General features: G+C 47.5%; 1 protein-coding gene and 1 long non-coding RNA gene across 3 annotated transcripts in view; both read left to right on the top strand.

Moving 5' to 3' along the window:
• LOC103681112 (uncharacterized protein KIAA1671-like) overlaps nucleotides 1–10470 on the top strand; it is a 17009-nt gene extending 6539 nt beyond the window's left edge. The window contains 5 exon segments of the mRNA XM_040619775.1: nucleotides 8000–8414; nucleotides 8417–9385; nucleotides 9388–9676; nucleotides 9678–9859; nucleotides 9862–10470. Of these exon segments, the coding sequence (XP_040475709.1) occupies nucleotides 8000–8414; nucleotides 8417–9385; nucleotides 9388–9676; nucleotides 9678–9859; nucleotides 9862–10361 (2355 nt within the window). The 3' untranslated portion in view covers nucleotides 10362–10470.
• An 8572-nt stretch (nucleotides 10471–19042) lies between these two features.
• The window catches only part of LOC103681073, an 11453-nt gene continuing 7712 nt past the window's right edge, over nucleotides 19043–22783 (top strand). For both annotated transcript variants that reach the window (XR_005831691.1, XR_005831690.1), the window contains exons 1-3: nucleotides 19043–19075; nucleotides 21147–21194; nucleotides 22225–22344. This is a non-coding gene — a long non-coding RNA (uncharacterized LOC103681073). The remainder of the gene's footprint in view (nucleotides 19076–21146; nucleotides 21195–22224; nucleotides 22345–22783) is intronic.

Raw genomic sequence — 22783 nt, 5'->3', positions numbered from 1 at the left:
TTATTTATGCAAATTTTATGCAATAAAATGTAAACAAAAACTTTATATGAAAATATTTTTTAAATTCTTTAATGGCATTCCATCATCTGTAGTAGAGATTAGCAAATAGTGGCCCTGTGTGTATCTTAAACATTTTATTTTTTTTAAAGATTTATTTATTTATTTGAGAGAGAGAGCCTGAGGCAGGGAAGGGGCAGAGGGAGAGGGAGACAAGCAGACTCCCCTGCTGAGCACGAAACCCTTCGTGGGGCTGGATCCCAGGACCCTGAGATCATGACCTGCTGAAATCAAGAGTCAGACCCTCAGCTGACTCAGCCATCCCGGCACCCCCATCCTAACCATTTTTAAGTGAATAATTCGGAGTTTTGGGAGTTAAGATGGGGGAGGAGTAGGGGACCCCTTTTTCAGCCAGTCCCCTGAGTCGAGCTGGATAGGTACCAGACCAGCCTAAACAACCACGGAATCAGCCTGAGACGCAGGAAGATGCATCTGGATCTCTACAAATGAACATCTCCAGCGCTGAGTATTGAGGTACGAAGCGGGGAGCCATGAAACTGTGCACAGATATCAGAAGATAAACGGAAGGGGGAGGGAGCCGCCGCGTTCGGGCGCCGGGAAGCGGTAGCCACTTGCACGGGGGAGCGGGTGGGCTCACGGACGGCACCCACAAAACAGCAGACTGAGACCGTGAGCCGTGAGCCGGGTGCGCGCGCCACCAGGCATCTCACGGAACACCGGAATCCCGGTGCGCTCACCGGATCCAGACTGAGACCGGGAGATCCGGGAGCGCGGGGCGGCTGGCGGCGTTAGAAACACAAAGGACAGAGACGCGCCGGCCCTGGAAGTGAGGGCTGGGATGCCGGCTGTGGGGTGCACATCCCGGGACACTGCAGGGTTGAGCAGCACCAACAGTAACAGAGTTAAAGTGGCCAGAACATCAGTGGAGAACGGTCCGCGATCCCTCTGTTCTGTGACAGAGGCTGAGATTCGGCCACTGCTGTTCTGACTCTCAGAAGAGGCACAGCAAACCGCCAGGGAAAGCCGCCAGAGAACAAAAGCCTAGAAATACTGGCTCAGAGAGTGCCCATCCGCATCCCTCCTCGCAGGGGTCACGGAGACTCTACCCAAACAGGGTTGCCTGAGTGTCGGTGTGGCAGGCCCCTCCCCCAGAAGACAGGCTGAAAAATCAAGAAGCCCACATCCCTAGGATCCCTATAAAACAAGGGGCACGGCCTGGGACCCAGTCAATAATTTTGGGCTCTGGAAACCCCGCAACCTCTCCTCATCAGAATGACAAGAAGGAGAAGCCCCCCCCAGCAAAGAAAAGACAGTGAGTCTGTGGCCTCTGCCACAGAAATAATGGATATGGATGTAACCAAATTATCAGAAATGGAATTCAGAGTAACAATGGTCAAGATGATGTGTAGACTTGAAAAAAGTATTAACGAAAATGTTAATGAGAATATAGAATCTCTAAGGGCGGAAATGAGAGCTAATCTGGAAGAAATTAAAAATTCTATGAGCTAAATGTAGTCAAAACTAGAGGCTCTGACGGCCAGGGTGAATGAGGCAGAAAAACGTATCAGCGAATTGGAGGATGGGGTAGTGGATGGGTTAATAGAGGAAAAAATGAAAATAGAAGATGGTCTTAAAAAAATCCACGCCCACGAATGTTGGCTACGGGAGATTACTGACTCAACGAAACGATCCAATGTTAGAATCATCGGCATCCCCGAGGGGGTGGAGAAAAACAGAGGTCTAGAAGAGATATTTGAACAAATTGTAGCTGAAAACTTCCCTAATCTAGCAAGGGAAACAAACATCCATGTCCAAGAGGCAGAGAGGATCCCTCCCAAGCTCAACCACGACAAACCTACGCCACGTCACGTCATAGTGCAATTTGCAAATCTTAGATCCAAGGATACGGTACTGAAAGCGGCCAGGGCAAAGAAAGTTCTCACGTACAAAGACAAAAATATTAGGATTACGTCAGACCTATCTACACAGACCTGGAATGAGAGAAAGGGTTGGGGGAGCATTTTCAAAGCTCTTTCAGAGAAAAACATGCAGCCAAGGATCCTTTATCCAGCAAGGCTGTCATTCAGAATCGATGGAGAGATAAGGACCTTCCAGAATCGCCAGTCACTGACCAATTTTGTAACCACGAAACCAGCCCTACAGAAGATATAAAGTGGGGTTCTATGAAGGTAAAAAGGCCCCAAGAGGGATACAGAACAGAAAGTCACAATCTCTAGAAACAAAGACTGTACTGGCAACATGGCATCATTAAAATCATATCTCTCAATACTCAGTCTTAATATTAATGGTTTAAATTCTTCACAGGGTTGCAGATTGGATAAAAAGAAATGACCCATCCATTTGCTGTCTACAAGAGACTCATTTCAAACCCAAAGATGCATTCAGACTGAGAGTAAGGGGATGGAGTACCATCTTTCACGCAAATGGACCTCAAAAGAAAGCTGGGGTAGCAATTCTCATATCAGATAAATTGGATTTTAAACTACAGACTATAGTTAGAGATGCAGAAGGGCACTATATTATTCTTAAGGGAAGTATTCAACAAGTGGATATGACAATTATAAATATATATGCCCCCAACAGGGGAGCAGCAAGATACACAAGCCAACTCTTAACCAGAATAAAGAGACATATAAATAAAAATACATTAATAGTAGGGGACCTCAACACTCCACTCTCAGAAATAGACAGAACACCCTGGCAAAAACTAAGCAAAGAATCAAAGGCTTTGAATGCCATACTCGACGAGTTGGACCTCATAGATATATATAGAACACTACACCCCAGAACCAAAGAATACTCATTCTATTCTAATGCCCATGGAACATTCTCAAGAATAGACCATGTTCTGGGACACAAAACAGGTCTCAACCGATACCAAAAGATTGAAATTATCCCCTGCATATTCTCAGACCACAACGCTCTGAAATTGGAACTCAACCACAAGGAAAAATTTGGAAGAAACTCAAACACTTGGAGACTAAGAACCATCCTGCTCAGGAATGACTCGATAAACCAGGAAATCAAAAATCAAATTAAACAATTTATGGAGACCAATGAGAATGAAAATACAACAGTCCAAAACCTATGGGATACTGCAAAGGCAGTCCTAAGGGGGAAATACATAGCCATCCAAGCCTCACTCAAAAGAATAGAAAAATCTAAAATGCAGTTTTTATATTCTCACCTCAAGAAGCTGGAACAGCAACAGAGGGACAGGCCTAATCCACGCACGAGGAAGCAGTTGACCAAAATTAGAGCTGAAATCAATCAAGCAGAAACCAGAAGTACAGTAGAGCAGATCAACAGGACTAGAAGCTGGTTCTTTGAGAGAATCAATAAAATTGACAGACCACTGGCAAGACTTATCCAAAAGAAAAGAGAAAGGACCCAGATTATTAAAATTATGAATGAAAAAGGAGAGGTCACGACGAACACCATTGAAATTGGAAGGATTATTAGAAATTTTTATCAACAGCTATATGCCAATAAACTAAGCAATCTGGAAGAGATGGAATCCTTCCTGGAAACCTATAAACTACCAAGATTGAAACCGGAAGAAATTGATTCCTTAAACAGGCCAATTAATTATGAAGAAATTGAGTCAGTGATAAACAACCTTCCAAATAACAAAACTCCAGGCCCGGACGGTTTTCCTGGGGAATTCTACCAAACATTCAAAGAAGAAATAATACCTATTCTCCTAAAGCTATTTCAAAAAATAGAAACAGAAGGAAAGCTACCAAACTCATTCTATGAGGCCAATATTACCTTGATCCCCAAACCAGGCAAAGACCCCCTCAAAAAGGAGAATTACAGACCGATTTCCCTAATGAATATGGACGCCAAAATCCTCAACAAGATACTTGCTAATAGAATCCAACAGTACATTAAAAGGATTATCCATCACGATCAAGTGGGATTCATACCTGGGATGCAAGCGTGGTTCAATATTCGCAAATCAATCAGCGTGATACATCATATCAACAAGAAAAGACTCAGGAACCATATGATCCTCTCAATCGATGCCGAAAAAGCATTTGACAAAATACAGCATCCTTTCCTGATTAAAACCCTTCAGAGTGTAGGAATAGAAGGTACATTTCTCAATCTCATAAAAGCCATCTATGAAAAGCCTACTGCAAATATTATTCTCAATGGGGAAAAGCTGGAAGCCTTTCCCTTAAGATCAGGAACACGACAAGGATGCCCACTCTCGCCACTATTATTCAACATAGTACTAGAAGTCCTTGCAACAGCAATCAGACGACAAAAAGGGATCAAAGGTATTCAAATTGGCAAAGAAGAAGTCAAAATGTCTCTCTTTGCAGATGACATGATACTCTATATGGAAAACCCAAAAGAAGCCACTCCCAAACTATTAGAAGTTATAGAGCAATTCAGTAACGTGGCAGGATACAAAATAAATGCTCAGAAATCAGTTGCATTTCTATACACGAATAACGAGACCGAAGAAAGAGAAATTAGGGAATCCATCCCATTTACAATAGCACCAAAAACCATACGTTACCTTGGAATTAACTTAACCAGAGACGTAAAGGACCTATATTCTAGAAACTATAAATCACTCTTGAAAGACATTGAGGAAGACATAAAAAGATGGAAAGATATTCCATGCTCATGAATCGGAAGAATTAACATAGTTAAAATGTCCATGCTACCCAGAGCAATCTACACTTTCAATGCTATCCCGATCAAAATACCAAGGACATTTTTCAAAGAACTGGAACAAACAGTCCTTAAATTTGTATGGAAACAGAAAAGGCCCCGAATCTCCAAGGAACTGTTGAAAAGGAAAAACAAAGCTGGGGGCATCACAATGCCGGATTTCGAGCTGTACTACAAAGCTGTGATCACAAAGACAGCATGGTACTGGCACAAAAACAGACACATAGACCAATGGAACAGAATAGAGAGCCCAGAAATGGACCCTCGGCTCTTTGGGCAACTAATATTTGATAAAGCAGGAAAAAACATCCGGTGGGAAAAAGACAGTCTCTTCAATAAATGGTGCTGGGAAAATTGGACAGCTACATGCAAGAGAATGAAACTTGACCACTATCTCACACCATACACAAAAATAAACTCCAAATGGATGAAAGACCTCGATGTGAGACAGGAATCCATCAAAATTCTAGAGGAGAACATAGGCAGCAACCTCTACGACATCGGCCAAAGCAACCTTTTTCATGACACATCCCCAAAGGCAAGAGAAACAAAAGATAAAATGAATTTATGGGACTTCATCAAGATTAAAAGTTTCTGCACAGCCAAGGAAACAGTCAGAAAAACTAAGAGGCAGCCCACGGAATGGGAGAATATATTTGCAAATGACACTACAGATAAAGGACTGGTATCCAAGATCTACAAAGAACTTCTCAAACTCAATACACAAGAAACAAATAAACAAATCATAAAATGGGCAGAAGATATGAACAGACACTTTTCCAATGAAGACATACAAATGGCTAACAGACACATGAAAAAATGTTCAAAATCATTAGCCATCAGGGAAATTCAAATCAAATCAAAACCACATTGCCAGTTAGAATGGCAAAAATGGACAAGGCAAGAAACAACAATTGTTGGAGAGGATGTGGAGAAAGGGGATCCCTCCTACATTGTTGGTGGGGATGCAAATTGGTACAGCCACTCTGGAAAACAGTGTGGAGGTCCCTTAAAAAGTTAAAAATTGAGCTACCCTATGACCCAGCCATTGCACTACTGGGTATTTATCCCAAAGATACAGACGTAGTGAAGAGAAGGGCCATATGCACCCCAATGTTCATAGCAGCAATGTCCACAATAGCCAAAGCGTGGAAGGAGCCGAGATGCCCTTCAACAGATGACTGGATTAAGAAGCTGTGGTCTATATATACAATGGAATATTACTCAGCTATCAGAAGAACGATTTCTCAACATTTGCTGCAACATGGACGGCACTGGAGGAGATAATGCTAAGTGAAATAAGTCAAGCAGAGGAAGACAATTATCATATGATTTCTCTCATCTATGGAACATAAGATCTAGGAAGATCAGTAGGGGAAAAAAGGGATAAGGAAAGGGGGGGTAATCAGAAGGGGGAATGAAACATGAGAGACTATGGACTATGAGAAACAAACTGAGGGCTTCAGAGGGGAGGGGGGTGGGGGAATGGGATAGACCGGTGATGGGTAGTAAGGAGGGCACGTATTGCATGGTGCACTGGGTGTTATACGCAACTAATGAATCATGGAACTTTACATCAAAAACCAGGGATGTACTGTATGGTGACTAACATAATATAATAAAAACATTTAAAAAATAAATAAAGTGAATAATTCAGTGGTGTTAAGTGTATTCTCAGTGTTGTACAACCAGCACAACCACCTAGTTCCAGAATTTATTTATTTTTATTCTTTTTCAATTTAAGTAATCTCTGCACCCAGCGTGGGGCTCAAACTCCCGACCTGGAGATTAAGAGTCACACACTTTGGGGCGCCTGGGTGGCGCAGTCGTTAAGCATCTGCCTTCGGCTCAGGGCGTGAACCTGGCATTCTGGGATCGAGCCCCACATCACGCTCCTCCGCTGGAAGCCTGCTTCTTCCTCTCCCACTCCCCTGCTGTGTTCCCTCTGTCACTGGCTGTCTCTCTCTCTCTGTCAAATAAATAAATAAAATCTTTAAAAAAAAAAAAAAAGTCACACACTTTGCTGACTGAGATGGCCAGGCGCCAACAGAATTTTTTAATCACTCCAGATGGAAACCCTTAGCCAGCCATTCACTTCCCATCTCCCACCTGTGCCTCTGGCAACCACGAATCTACTTTCTGTCCCTATAGACTTTCCTATTCTGGACATTCCATATAAATGGAATCATGGAACATGTATCCTTTTGTGTCTGGCTCCTTGAAATAGCATAATGCTTTGAAGGTTCATCCCTGTTGGAGCATGAATCAGTACTTCGTTCCTTTTCGTGGCGGAATACATTCCCATTGTACGGACAGACCACAGTTCGTGTATCCGTTCTTCTTCCGGAGGACGTTTGGGTGATTTCCACCTGTCGGTGATTGTGAATCGTACTTCAGTAGACACAGGGGTACAAGTTTTTGTTTGGACCCCTGTCTTCACTTCTTTTGGGTATCTCCCCAGGAACAGGATGGTGGGTTAGGTGGTTGATCCTCTACCTTGTTGCAGTAGACTTCTTTCTAGATTAAGGAATGACCAAGGAATACACGTGTGTTAAAAACCGAACAGAACTGAGCGCAGAAGAGGCAAAACGATGTTCTCCTCCTCATTCCTTCCTCCCCTCACTCCCTTACTCACAGTTTGGTTTCTGTCTTTTCTCTGTTGTGTGTCTACACGTGTGTACACGTACACACATAGTTGTTTAGAAACCATATTGTTTTATAAATACACTGTTCGGCAGTCTGCTTTTCCCCTGCCCACTCCACGGTGTTTTGTGTGTTGTCAGATGGGACGTTAGGAGCCACCCCCCTGATCCAGGCGCCCTGTGGCATTCCGCTGTCTGGATTATGTCAGAGAACTCATTTAGCCCGTGCCCTACAGGTGGGCATTTAGGTTTGTTTCTGTATCGCTTGCTTCCCGTCTTTGCAGTGCTCCCCGAGCACCCTTGTTGACCCAGACTTGGGCATCTGGGCCAAGAAAGAGTCTTGGGAGGAAATTGGCCAGATTAAAAGGAAATGAGTATTTTAAGATCATGACATGTATACTAAACCGTCCAAAAGTCGTACCCATTTATGTCCTTGCCAACAGTGTCCAAGAGTGTCCATGTTCCCACATCCTCACCCACACTGGGTGTGTTCAGTCTTTGGAATTTTATGGTATCTCATGGCTGTGATTTTAAAAGCAGCTGTTTTGATCAACTCACCACTTCCTTTCTCTTTCAAGTCCCTTAACTTTGTTGGATTGTTTTTTTGTTTGTTTTGTTTTGTTTTTCAGCAAAAAGAAGGGGATGGTGCGGATGGAGCATCCGTCCCAAGAAGCCCCTGGAAGCCTGGTACGCTCCGGGAGAAGTCTAGGCAGACAGAGCAGAAAGACAGTTCTAACCAAGTCCCTGGCAACTGTCAGGGTGAAAGTTCAGTGGGGGCTCGGAGCCCTTCTGACAGCACTCCAGAAGACGATGGAAGCTTCCAGACCGTGTGGGCCACACTGTTTGAGCATCACGTGGAGAGACACACGGTAGCTGACCAGTCCCGACACTGTCCCTCGGCCACGCCCCCCAGAGATGTGGCCAATGCCCGTGTCCCAGAAATCAGACCCAGGCACAAGAGAAGCTCTTGGCTGGGGAAGGATCTGCTGGAAAAGACAAACCTCATGAAATAAAACTCCAGATGGGTTGAAAATCCCCATACAGAGAGATGGGGACGACCGCCCTTTTGAATGGTGAACCCAAACAGTATCACGTGCCCCTCCCAGAAGAACAGCCTTTGGATGAAAAACACAATAAAAACCCCTTCCTCCAACGCTCTGAAAATCCTCCCCCGTCCCAGAGGGTCGAGCCCAAGTATGACATTGTGCACACAGTGGGCAGGCGTGTGCACAGTGAGGCCATCTCCACAGCATCAGAGGAAAAAGCCATGAGCCTGTGAAGCGGCAGGTCTCGCCTCTCACCGAAGGGGAGGCAGCAGTCCCACGAGGTCACCCCTGCTGACCCGGAGTGCAGGCTGGAAAGTCAGGCGGGGTCTGTCCAAAGGCCAGAAGCTCAAGGGACGCATGGGCCAAAGCCTGACTTCCGAGAGTGAAAGGACACGTTTGGGGGCAATTGCCTGTCACCCAGATGGACATGTGGGGTGACCGTGAACTGGCATAAAGCCACCGTGGTGGCCATTGAAGAGAAAGGCTCAGAACGGAGCCCTCAGGTCAACAGCGAGTGCTCAGCCAGTCCCTGCGGCCCCGAATCCAGCTCTGGGAGGGCCATCCAGGCTGCCATCCAGGAGGCCCTGCACGAGGGGCCTGATGGGGCCAGGAACAAGTCAGGAATCTGCAGCTCAGCGGGGGAAAGGGGTCCCCCCTGGGGATTCCCCCTGGACCTTCCTCCCAGGGGTAAGGATGAGCCGTCTGGCTTCCGGGCACGGCCGCATCCAGAAGTGCTCGTGCAGAAGGGGCCCCTCGCTGTGGCTGCCGGTGAGGGTGAGCCACGGCCGGCCCAGTCGCCGGAGCCCGAGGCCAAGATGCGGAAGGCGGGTCCCACAGACCAGCGGATTGAGAGGTGGCCACGGTGGACGTTGCCCCATGACGTGAAGTTTGACGAATTCGGCTTCTTGGCCCCAGAAAACTCCTGGAAGGTGGAGCAGAGACGAACAGACCATTGGAGCCCCACCACCAGTTGGAGACCCAGGAGGTGAGCCCAGTTGCTTCCCAGGACCCGACTCGGCCAGCGGTGAAGCAGGGGTCCTCTTGGGAACCCAGGGTGACATTTTTTGCAGTGACCTATCAGATTCCTGATACTCTAAAAGCAAAGAGCATTGGTAAGTCAGGGCCTGAAAACTTGACGAAACATTCTAGAAAAACAGTCCTGCCTCCTTCTCATCGTCTAACATCCACCTTGGTTTCTCTTAACCATGAAGAGCCACTGGAGGCCAAGGGCAGTAACAACTGGGCTAAGGGCAAAGAACGCCACAGCATCAGCTGCTCAACCTCCGAAGCCAACGGACCACCCATCACCTCTTGGGGACAGGATTCTGGAGCCTTCTAGTGAAAGAATCATGGATGCTGATGCTTTGTGGGTCTGTCAGGGCCCAGAAGAGGGCACTGGTTTTCAGAACAATTGGAAGAATGGTGGGAACAGGACATCCCCCAGCAATGCCCCCAAAACACCCCAGCTTCCAAAAGCCACCCAGAAGCCAGCGATCTCCTCATCAGAAGGGACCCTGAGGTGGTCAGTGCAAGGGTCCCAGGGAAGACCAAAGATGGCTACAGGTCCAGCGTTCTTGACATTGACGCCCTGATGGCGGAGTACAAGAAGCAGGAGGGTCAGGAGCTGGTGGGGGGTACGCCCGCGGCCCCCAGCAACTCGACTCAGGAGAGGCCAGGCCAGCAAGGCAGCGTGGAACCAAGAAGGAAGAGCTGGAAGGAGAGGTCTGAAGCTGAGGGTCCCCGGAAACAAGCCGGTTCTGCTGAAGCAAACCACGGTTCCACTCCCTGCTCGGGCAAACAGCCGGCAGAGGCCCCAGGGGCAGCCACGAACACCAAATTCAGCCCTCCTCTGTGGGCTCTGCCACCCTCGGCTCCTAATGAGAAATACCCAAGGGGCCTCTTCTGGCACCGCGGGTCCCAGGAGAAAAGTTTTGGGAATCCCTGAGGATGACAGAAAGGACTTGGTTATTACCATCCGAGTCCAAAGTACCAGAATTCCGCAGCCGAGTCGAAGCCCACTCCCTGGGAGGATCTGGGCAGTGGGGCCTGCGTGTTGGCCAGATCTTCTCTTACTGACCAGAAGAAAGGGACCCCAAGGAAATCCACTGGGAGGGGAGAGGAGGGCAGTGTGGTCCAGTGGGGTGATCACCCATACGACTGTGGCAGGTCACCGCTGAATGTCAAGAGGGCCTATTCGGAGAAAGGCCCCCCTGCCAAAATCCGAGAAGGTCTGTCTGTCATGCAGGAAGCCAGAGAGAGGAGGCAAGAGCAACCCAAAGGGAGTCCAGCCTCTCCGGAGACAGTTCTGAGGCCAAGGAGACCAAAATGGGGCCCTGCCGGCGAGAGTCGGGGACTCGAGACAGTCACAAGGTGAGCAGGAAGGCTGTTTCGGTTTTGTAAAACGTTGGTTAAACACCTAGGCCAGGGGTCTCAAACTCCCGTCCCATGTGGGCCTGGTGGGCGTGTAAATGAATGGAGTCAGGCTGAGTGTGCAACTCTAGGGAGTGGTGGGGATTGTGGCAAATAGAGAGCTCAGTCCCTAGGGGGGCGGGGCAGCTGCTGCTCAGGTCTGGCGGGTTCTTGACACGTGCTGGCTCCATTCAGTCCGTGGGCCACCAGTTTGAAACCTCTGGCCCAGAATGATGATAATCATTTATTGAGCACCTGCTGCCGTTCCTGTATGTTGTATCAAGTTCGTTATCCTGTCCATAATATTCGGCATCGGGCATGACATTTTGCGAACGTGCAAGGCGTACTTGTTGAATGGGTGAGTGAGCAATCTTGTGTGAGTCTCATGGCAGTGCCTCTCTTGTCGGATTGTGGTAGTTTGGGTTTCCATAGAAGCAGACCCTTGCAAAGCAGTTGTTTTATTTTTATTTTTTAATATTTATTTATTTATTTATTTGAGAGAGAGAGACACAGAGCTCCAGAGAGAGCATGAGCTGGGGGAGGAGCAGAGGGAGAGGGACATGCAGACTCCTTGCTGAGCACAGAGCCCGATGCGGGGCTCAATCTCACAACCCCGTGATCATGACCTGAGCTAAAATCAAGAGTCGGACGCTTAACCGACTGAGCCACCCAGGCGCCCTGCAAGTAGTTATTTTAGAAGGTGATCCCCGGCAGGGATCCCCAGTGGAGAAGTGAGGCGGGGGAGGGGAAGGCTGGTGATAAAGGTGCCCCTGTGGGCCTCTGAGGCTCATTCTTGCTGGAGACCTCTGGGAAGTGGCATAGATCACCCCTGACTTGTCCTGTCCGAGGGGCAAGGAACCTGGAGTATTTATTTTCCAGTTCCCTTTGCCCTCATCTGAGGCTATTTCTGGGGCTGTCAACATCCGAACTTCTCATCCTGGGTGGTGCCACGCTCAGTGGTGGAGAGAAAACTCCTCCCGCGGCAGGACACCATTGCCATTGGCATGTACTTGAGTTTTGGGCAGGGCGCCCACAATGTCAGCTGCACATGTGATCATCTTGTACAGGTAGAAAAAACCCAGGCTCAGAGAAGTTAAGTAACTTGTCTCGGGTCACACAGCACCAAATGGCAACCTAGGGTTTGAACCCAGGTCTGGCTTGATACCCAAGCTTTCAAGTAGGGTCCTCGGTGGTGAATGAGGACCCTTGAAGATGGGGAAGAAATCTGAGTATCAATCCCCTTGTCCCCCTCTCGCCCATCCTCAGCATTCCTCCCATCCCGTGACCACTTAGCTTCTTTTCTGGTCCAAATTCATATAGAGTTTCTTTCTGAAAATACAAGCTAGTACGAACACAAATTCTTATTTTTGCCTCTTTTCCATCAAAGAGAGCATTCTCTCCAGGGGGTTGAAACTTTGGTTGCATATGGACGTAACCCCGTTGGCTTCTCTGAGTGATGCAGGGCAGACCCTTTCCCCGAGGGCCTGAGCCTCAGTTTCCTCATCTGTAAAAAGAAAGTAGAGGGTCCAGCCTGGACAGGGACGTGGTAGAAAGGAAACAGTGGGGTGATGCCAGTACAGATCACGACACCAAGGGTCACCTAAGGCTTGCCAGGTACCGCGTTCAGACCCCACTCTGCCGCTCACCAGCCGTGTGTGGGACAGTGACTTTGCCTCCCTGGGCCTCAGATCCCTCACCAGAGCTGACAGAAGTTTCTGCCCGGCAGCTCTGTTGGCAGGCTGAATGGAGATACAGCGTGGCCTGGGCACTCAGTGGGTGCGAGCGCAGGGCCGGCCCGTGGGTTCAGCCAAGGCGCTGCCGGAGGAGGGATTCCACGAGGCTGTTACTGTGGGCACAGCGGGAGACGGGGGAGGACCAGGAAATGTGACACTTAATCCATTTGCCAGCGCCTTGCTCAGGGGCCTCCTGGCAGTGGGAGAGTCAGGGCAGTGTGGAGGGGGCCCCCAGCCGGGCCTTGGATACCAGCCCGGGGTGCGCAGGCCCCAGGAGTGCTCGTTGTCAGGGGATCTGTTTTCTCACCGAGGGATTGGGAAGCCTTGGACCAGCTCCCTGTTTCCCTTCTCTCCTGCCCAACCAGCTTTGGTTCCTGATCTTGAAAAACATAAAAGGCACACAGAAGTACAAAATGTTTGTGGTTAAAAATTCAGACCTTACGAGGGTGTATAAAAAAGTGTACCCTGAACCCCTTTCCCTTCCCCACCCCCCCACCCCCAGATGCGGCCACTGTTCACTTTCGATATCTCTGGGGCTTTCCCACCCCACAGCGTTGCTGGTCCATCACATACATCTTTACCTGTAGTTGTATTTTCCTTACTGCAAAAGCAGTGAACGCGTGTATGACAGTGGACCTGTTATGGTAAGCATACGGTTTAGAACGAGACGCTCCCCTAAGTGGTGAGTCTGGGGTACAGCCTTCCAGGCCCATCGGTGGTTCTCAGCCCTGGGCAGTTTTGGCCCTAGGACACATTTGGTGACCCGTGGGACAATTTCTGTTGTCCACTCCCTTCCCCTGCCTAGAGTTTTCTCCCAGTACTTAGCACCCTCCAGTGCACGGATCGGCACCCCCAGCCCCAGCCCCTGAGAATCATCCCTCCCCTAATGCACATAGGTCCACAGGTAAGGAAGCCCAGCCAGGTAGAGATACAGGTAAATCCCATGCTGTCTTATGGAAACACGGCAATATTCTACAGAAAAATCTTACACCTTGCTTTTTTTTTTTAACAGTAAAACAAAAAACAAACAAAACAGTGTGTAGATAATCACCTCATTATTTTCAGTGGCTGCAAAGTATTTTATTAAGTGACTGAGCCCCCAGACATTTTTTTTTTTTTTTTAAGATTTATTTATTTGACAGAGATAGAGACAGCCAGCGAGAGAGGGAACACAAGCAGGGGGAGTGGGAGAGGAAGAAGCAGGCTCCCAGCAGAGGAGCCTGATGTGGGGCTCGATCCCATAACGCCGGGATCACGCCCTGAGCCGAAGGCAGACGCTTAACCGCTGTGCCACCCAGGCGCCCCCCCAGACATTTTCTATCCAGACACTTGTTGGTGGGCGTGTGGGCTGGTTGGAGGTTTTGTGTCACAAACAGGGCTTCGGGGAGCATGTTGGTGCAAGCGTTTGCTCCCCTGGGTGAGGCTTTCTTGATTCACAGCCAGTGCTGCCCACGTACCCGGAGTAGGGTGTGATTGGACTTCAAGTGCTCCCTTCCTCCTCCTCTTTTTCTTTTTCGCCTAAGAAACATATATCAAAACTTTGTCCCAGGCCCGATTGCAGTATTGTTTAATTAACTGATTTATTTGAATTTCAAAAGACAGAACATTTTCAGGAGGCTCCAAAACTACTTAAAGGCATGGAGTTATCACCCTTTGTCCCTGTCTCACCCATCCTTAGCATTCCTCCCATCACTTGGCTGCTTTTCTGGTCCAAATTCATATAGAGTTTCTTTCTGAAAATACAAGCAAATATGAACACAATTTTTTTTTTATGATTTTATTTATTTGAGAGAGCGCGCGCACAAGCAGGGGGAGCGGCAGAGGGAGAGGGAGAAGCAGGCTTCCCGCTGACCAAGGAGCCCGATGCGGGACTCGATTCCAGGACCCTGGGATCAATGACCTGAGCCGAAGGCAGACTCCTCACCGACTGAGCCCCCCCCGGCTCACACCCACATATGTGTCTTTGAGAGCTTTTGGATTCAGCCCACAGGGTGTCCTCATTTTGATTGCTGTGCGGTAGAAATGGGTGATGTTCTTGATCTTTTGCGAATTACCAACCCCGGTCAGCCGTCATCTTGCGCATGCGCAGGTTTGCCCTGGGCTTAGGACGGCGAGTGTCTAGGGGGAGCGCGGTTGCGATTTTGCAGGATCCTGCCGGAGTGCCCTGCAGCGGGGGCTGTACCCGGTCACATCCTCGCCTGCAAGGACAGGGCCCCATTTCCCCTCAGAGACCTGAGCAGCCCGGCGCGTTACCAGACCTGGGGATGTCATGCCCCTGGTCGCACCCCTCCTCTTGTCACCTGCGTGAGGCTCTCTGTTTTTCCTTCCTCTCACCCTCTTGCTTATGTTCCTTCCACTCGCTGTTCTTTTGGACCCTGGTCCTTGGTCCTTTTCTCCTTGAGTCGTTGGAGTTCTTTATTAGGAAGGTGAACCTCTTGTACTCTCATGACTTGATTTCTCCCTGGAAACAGCCCTGGACGGCCTGCCTTTGTGACTTAGTAGCTGTGTGACTCCAGGCGTCTTGCCAGACCTCTCTGAGCCTGGATGTCTTCGTCTGTGGAATGTGAATCCTGCCTGCTTCACTGCTTATAGGAGATTTATTGTGAAGCAGATTTATCCTGTAGTCGAGCCGCTGGCCCAAGGCCTGATGTGAAGAAGGTTTGAGGGAATCAGAGAAGCCCCTCCAGACCTCTGCTCATTTATTACATTTAATAAGTGGGCTCACCCTGTACCAGGCCCTGTTCTAGGCACCGGGCTGCCTGGAGGGACCAGCCCACTGTATCAGGCCGTGCGGTGCAATAAAGCCGCCACCAGTCACATGTGGCTCTTTGAATGTAAATTAAAGTTAAACAAAATTAAAAATTCAATTGCTCGGTCCCACTAGCCACATTCAAGTGCTCGAAAGCCACGGGTGGCTCATGGCAAGTGTATTGTACAGCCCAGATAGAGAACATCTCTGTAACCACAGAATGTTCCAGTGGATGGCTCCGGTCCAGGGGGCAAGCAGACCCTGAGTGAGTGAGAGTAGGAAGTGCTGGGGAGATAGAAGAAGAGGCGATGGGGAGGTGACTCTAAGAGGGTAGTCAGGGGGAGGTGTCCTGGGGAGGGGACCCGAGTGGTGCCACCTGAGTGATGGCCGTCATGGGAATGAGCAGTCCCGTGGATGCTGGAAGGGCGCCAGTGGGCACAGGGGGCAGGGGCCAGAGCATAAGGAGCCACCGATTTCCAAGGCAGTTGCACCATTATACGTTCCACCAGCAGTGCGTGAGGGCCGATGTGTCTGCATCCTTTGCCAACACTTACCCGTCTTTTTGATTCTAGCCATCCCCCTGGGTATGAAGGTATCTCATTGTGGTTTTGACTTGCATTTTCCATGGCCCATCTTTCCATGTGCCTGTGTGACCATTGTATCCCTTCTTCGTCTGTGCAGATCCTTTGTCCATCCTTAATTGGGTTATTGTTCTTTTTATTATTGAGTTGTAATCACTCTTTATATATTCTGGACACAAGTGCTTTAGCAGACATAGGATTTGCAGAAATTGCGTTCCACTCGGTGGGTTGTATTTTTCACTTTCTCCATGGTGCCCTCTGAAGCACAAAAGTTTTTCATTTTGATGAACTCCAATTTCTTTTTCTTTGGTCACTTGTGCTTTTGATGCCGTATCTGAGAAACCACTGCCTAATCCAAGGTCATGAATGTTGACACCTATATCTTCTTCTGAGAGTTTTCTAGCTTTCGCTCTGGCATTGAGGGCTTTGGTCTATTTTGAGTTGATTTTGGTTTGTGGTGTGAGGTTTGCAGCATTTTTGAAGGCAGAATCTCAGCTTTGTTGATGAAGTGGAGAGAAACCAAAGAACGGAGAGCGACCGAGGGTCTTGGCCAACACAGCTGGGTGAGGGGCAGGGCAGAGAGGGGCAGTTTTGGAGGGAAGGAATGGAGAGGCCTGTTTGGGGCCCATGAAGGCTGACATGAGTGTGCGCAGCGTGGGGAGATGTGGAGTGGGAGGTGGGATCTGCGAGTCAGGGGTCCCAACATGGACAGACAAAATCGGGAGTTGTCTGTGCACAGATGGGATTTCCTTAAAGCCAGGGGGTGTTATGAGAGATCCCCAGGGAGTGACAGAGCAGGAAGAGAGAAGGCTCTAGGGCTGGCCCTGGATGAGTAGACATCCCTCTGAAATGCGGGGAGGCTGAAAAGGACCAGCCAGGGAGGTGGGAGGACACACAGAGGGTCTCATAAGGCATCAGAAAAAGAGTCTGCGAGGCAAGGGATCCAGAATCCAGCCTTGCTCTTTACTCGTGCTGTGTGTTCTTAAGCAGATGCCTTCCCTCTCTGGGCCTTCCTTCCCTTATCTGTAGAGGGAGAGTGTGAGACACGTGACCTACAAATTCTGGAGTCCCATACTTACTGGCCTGGGCACGTATCCCCTATATACGACTGGCTGGGACAAAACCGCAGGGTTCAGACTGGGGTATCTAGTACTGCCCTGTTCCCGTATCATTTCTCTATCTGTGCGTCTCTGCATGTGTGTGTGGAGGCATGGAGAGATGTCTGACATGAGGTCACCGAAAGTTACCAGGGACAGTAATGAGGCTGGCAAGCATTTATGGAGGGCTCCCCAGGCACCAGGCATGGGGGAGATGAGCCATGAAAGAGAGTCCCTGTTCTTCCACATCCTGGCCTTTGCTGTCATCTGTGTTTTGGATGCTGGCCATTCTCATGGGTGTGGAAAACTATCTCATTACTGTATTATTTTACAGTTCTCTACTGACATACGATGTTGAACATCTTTTCTCAAGCGTGTTTGCCATCCGTATATCACCTGTGACTGTTCAGATCATTTGCATTTTTAATTAGATTTTTCTTTATTTTTGAGACTTATTTTTTAATTAAAAAATAGGTATTTCCTTAAATCACCTTCAATTTTCAGTAGAAACAAATACGCATAAAGCAGCCTTTGTCGCACGTTTCCTCATTATTGCAATCCTTTATTACGTGCCGATACGTGTCACAGGTATGTTGTGATTTCCCTGAAATAAGGAGAGGCGTATCCAGACTGAGTGGTTACTCCCCACAGCTACAGGGCTGGTGAACATCCCTCTCCCTGCCCCTAAGGACTCTTGTAACAGCTTAACCAGAGCGCGGTTCACGGAGGAGCCATCTCCAGCCTACGTTCCTGTAAGTGTCAGACGTTCCTTGTCCCCGTTATTTCCCCAGCAGCAGCGTCTGAAATGGAGATGTTGTTCACAGATATGATGGGGAGAGCTCTCCCAGTCACCAGCTGGTCAGGAGTGAAGGACACAGAATGGGGCAGGGGAAGGACTTGCGCTGTGATACGGTTGCCACAAGCTCAGCCCCTTCTGTAGTGAGTCCGGAGCTGGGATGGCCTTTTAGAGTCCTGAGGGGGGAAATCCGAGGACTAGGCCGTGGAAGCAGGCAGCAGGCAGTCATTGCACGCAGGCTGCCTTTGGGAGAGTTAGTGACCTCGGGTGATCCCCTACCCAAGGACAAGACCCATAAAGCGGCTCAGTTGAGACATGCTTGTGAATGTCACAGCCACTGCAAGGCCACCACTATATGTTGACCCTTGCACCCTGTGCTCTGCTCAGATGCCCAAGCTTCACAGAGTCCTGAGAACAGCTCCTCCTGGATGGTCTTCCCCCAACTTCATTGCAGGAAACTTATATATATCTTATCATATATCCTGGGAGGGGGTGACATATGTATATATATATCTTCTTTATTCATTCATCTATCCCTGGACCCTCGGGCCGCTTCCATAGTTTGGCTATGGTAAACAGTGCTGTAATAAACATAGGGGTGCATGTGTCCTTTTGAATTACTGTTTTTGTACTTTTGAGGTAAATATCCAGTAGTGTGCTTACTGGATCATAGAGCAGTACTATTTTTTCCCCAGAGACTTTAATTATTTTTTTCAAGATTTATTTAACTGCTCGTTAGTTAACATATAGTGTACTACAGGTCTCAGGTGTAGGATGGTAGTTCTATTTTTAGCTTTTGGAGGCACGTCCGTACTGTTTTCCACAGGGTCTGCACCAGTCGGCATTCCCACCAACGGTGCATGAGCGTTCCTTTGTCTCCACATCCTCACCAACACTTGCTGTTTCCTGTGTTTTTAATTTTAGCTATTCTGACAGGTGTGAGGTAATATCTCAATGTCAATGATTTGCATTTCCCTGCTGATGAGTGATGTTGAGCACCCGTTGTCTTCTGTGCAGAAAAGTCTCTTCATGTCTTCTGCCCATTTATTAATTGGGTTACTTGAGTTTGGTGTTGGGTTGCATAAGTTCTTTTTTTTTTTTTTTAAGATTTTATTTATTTATTCGACAGAGAGAGAGACAGCCAGCGAGAGAGGGAACACAAGCAGGGGGAGTGGGAGAGGAAGAAGCAGGCTCATCGCGGAGGAGCCTGATGTGGGGCTCGATCCCGTAACGCCGGGATCACGCCCTGAGCCGAAGGCAGACGCTTAACCGCTGTGCCACCCAGACGCCCCACGTAAGTTCTTTATAAATATTTTGGATACTAACCCTTTAACAAGTATGCCCTTCGCAGATATCTTCTCATATTCAGTAGGTTGTCGTTTAGTTCTGCTGATGGTTTCCTTCACTGTGCAGAAGCTTTTTATTTTGATGTAGTCCCAATAGTTTATCTTTGCTTTTCTTTCCCTTACTTCAGGAGACATCTCAAGAATAATGCTGCTATGACCAATATCAGAGAGATTACTGCCTGTGCTCTCTTCTAGAATTTTTATGGTTTCTGATCTCACATTTAGGTCTGTAATCCGTTTTGAGTTTATTTTTGTGGAAGGTGGAAGAATGTGGTCCAGTTTCATTCTTTTGCATGTACCCGCCTAGTTTTCCCAGCACCATTTGTTGAAGAGACTGTCTTTTTCTGATGTTATATACGTCGCACTTTTGTTGAAGATTAATTGACCATATAATTGTGAGTTTATTTCTGGGTTTTCTATTCTGTTCCATCAATTTATGTGTCTGTTTTTGGTGCCGGGACCATACGGCTGTGATTACTAGTTTTCTAATCGGACTGGAAGTCTGGAATTATGATCCTTCCAGTTTTATTTTTCTTTTTTAAAATTGCTTGCATATGTGGGGACTTTTGTGGGTCCATACAAATTTTAGTATTGTTTGTTTTAGTTCTTTGAAAATATGCTGGTGGGGTGTGTGTGTGTGTGTGTGTGTGTGTGTGTGTTTAAGATTTTATTTATTTGAGAGAGAGAGAGAGAGAACAGAGGGAGAGGGAGATGGAGAAGCAGACTCCTGGCTGAACAGGGAGCCTGACATGGGGCTCGATACCAGGACCTGGAGAATCATAACCTGAGCCGAAAGCAGATGCTTAAGCTACTGAGATACCCAGGCTCCCCCCAAAAATACTGGTGGTATTTTGATACAGATTGCATTAAATCTGTAGATTGCTTTGGGTAGTATTGACATTTTAGCAGTATTTATTCTTCCAATCCATGAGCAGGGAATGTCTTTCCTTTTCTTTGCGTCGTCTTCGATGTCTTTCATCGCTATTTTATAGTTTTCTGAGTATAGCTCTTTCACGTCTTTGGTTACATTTATTCCTAAGTATCTTACTGGTTTTGGTGCAATTGTAACTGGGATTGGATTCTCAATTTCTCTTTCTGCTGTTTCATTATTAGTGTATGGAAATGCAACAGATTTCTGTATATTGATCTTGTGTCCTGTGACGTTCCTGCATTCATTTATCAGTCTAATATTTTTTTGGTGGAGTTTCAGGGTTTTCTATGTGTAATACCATGTCATCTGCAAAGAGCGATAGTGATTTCTTCCTTACCAATTTAGGTGCCTTTTATTTCTTTAGGTTGTCTGATCTCTGTGGCTAAGACTTCCAGTACTATGCTGAATAACGGTAGTGAGATTAGACATTCTTGTCTTCTTCCTGACCTTAGGGGAAAAGCTCTGGATTTTTCTCCAGTAAGTATGATTGTTGTGGGTTTTTCAGATAAGGCCTTTATTATGGTGAGCTGTGTTCCCTCTGTCCCTACTTTGTTGAGGGTCTTTCTCATGAATGGATGTTGGACTTCATCAGATGCTTTATTCTGTATCTATCGAAATAATCACATGGTTTTTATCCTTTCCCGTATTTTTTATTCCTTTCTCTTATTGATCTGATGTATCATGTTGATTAATTGGCTAATATTGAACCACCCCTGCATCCCAGGAGCAAATCCCGTTTGATCACGTTGAATGATATTTATAACGTATTGTTGGATGCGGTTCGTGGTATTTCGTTGAGGGCTTTTGCGTTTACGTCCACCAGAGATATTGGCCTGTAGTTCTCTTTTCTTGTGGTGTCTTTATCTGGTTTGGCTCTCAGGATAATGCTGACCTCATAGAAGGCATTTGGAAGTTTTCTTTCCTCTTCTATTTTTTTGGAATAGTTTGAGGAGAATAAGTCTTAACTCTTCTTTAACCATGTGGTAGAACTCGCCCGTGAAGCCCCCTGGTCCTGGCCTTCTGTTTAGTGGGAATTTGTTGATTACTGATTCAATTTCACTGCCTTTAATCTATCACTTCTTATTTAGAGAGAAGCTTGTGGTGCCATCAGGTTGCATTCAACTGTGGAAATTTTTGTGAGTATAGCTTTCATACATAGTTTGAACCCTGCTCTAGTAATTTCCTAATTGTGGTAAAACATGCATAAATGTAAAATTCAGTACTTCAGTCACTTGAAGTTTGCAGTTCAGGGACAAGAGGCACACTCACAATGCTGGGCACTGCCACCGCCGTCCATTCCCAGACCCTTCCCGCAATTCCACAGAGAAAATGTGCGCCCATTAAACAATCCCGCCATTCCCCCTTCGCCAGGGAGGGATAGTAGGATCTGTAAACTGGATAGTACAGAAGATCCCAGGACTCCAGGAGCCCATGACAATGCAGGAAGCAGCAGAGAGCAATTCCCCTGGTGGCTCATGGGAGATGTGGCCTGACCCAGGTATGAGCTATCTTTGATCTTTGCTTTTTATCTCAGAATGACCGTGTTGTGTGGTGCCCACCACACACTAGAATGTCTCATCTGTCTTGTCAGCGTGCCCAACCAAAATGTGTCAGGAACGGATACTGAGAGCCTGAGATGCTTATCGGGGTATCTGAAATGTGACTCTTACCTCTTCCTGTCTGCAGCCCTCCACAGTCCCTGTCCCCTCTCCTCCAGAGACCCCACAAAGGCCCTGCTTTCAGCCCAGTTCCTCCCTGGTTGTCAAGGGGAATTGCTTCCACTGGCAATGGATTCTTCTTGCTGATCTGCTGAAGACTGTGTGTCTCCATGTTCAAGCATGGGGTTGTCTAAGAATTCTCATACCTAATACTGATCATGTTGGGGTGTTGACCATGAATTTTCTAGGATTAGAAATCAGTTTGGGCCACACCCTCCTTATATTTTAAAGTATTTCAAAATTCCCTTGCACGTTACCATCTCTCTCATGATACTTTCTACCTTGCTCTTTGTTTGGGTAACAATGTTTATTACTAATTCTATACTACACAATATATGGTATTTGCGTGTATATACCGATAAATATATAAACATATAATATTCTAAATACTATATACACAATGCATATATAGATACACAGTTAGATTTATTTTTATTTTTGCACACAGACACCCAAACTATAAATGATGATGCGGCCACTGTCTGACCTCAGACCTGGAAGCAGGGAGAGAAGGTGGTAGAAAGAAGAGGATGACTGACCATTGTGCTGGATGCCAGGAGGAAAGCTGGTAAGTATGTGTCCCTCACATCCTTTCATTTACTGGAAGGACTTCAGTGACCCGTGACTGAAAAGAGTGAAAGGGAAAAGAATCCAGGCCGGGGGGGGGGGGGGGAATGCCTCAAGAAATCAGCTGCTGAGCCTCACTTTTAGCCTTGAGACCCAACTTCCCCAGATTTCTACAATTCTCTTCCCTAAGGTGTTCCTACACAAGGTTCTTCATGCAAACTGGCTAATTCTGTGGGATGGTCCATCTGTCTGTGTCTGGCCTCAGGAAGGACACCATGGGGGTGGAGGGAGAAATGTGATGTGAGGGAGTGAGTCAATTCGAGGGCTCCTGTGGCTCCTGGGGTGCAGTTATGGGCCGGTCACACCGCAGTGAGGACCCTGTTTGTCTTAGTATATGCGAGCCAGTTGAGTATGCTCTGCGGTGCGGGGGGGGGGGGGGG

Source organism: Ursus maritimus, unplaced genomic scaffold (genome assembly GCF_017311325.1).
Source record: "Ursus maritimus isolate PB19 unplaced genomic scaffold, ASM1731132v1 scaffold_33, whole genome shotgun sequence".
NCBI lineage: Eukaryota > Metazoa > Chordata > Mammalia > Carnivora > Ursidae > Ursus > Ursus maritimus.
Note: the sequence above shows the minus strand (reverse complement) of the source record. Positions and strands in the feature narration are given on the sequence as shown.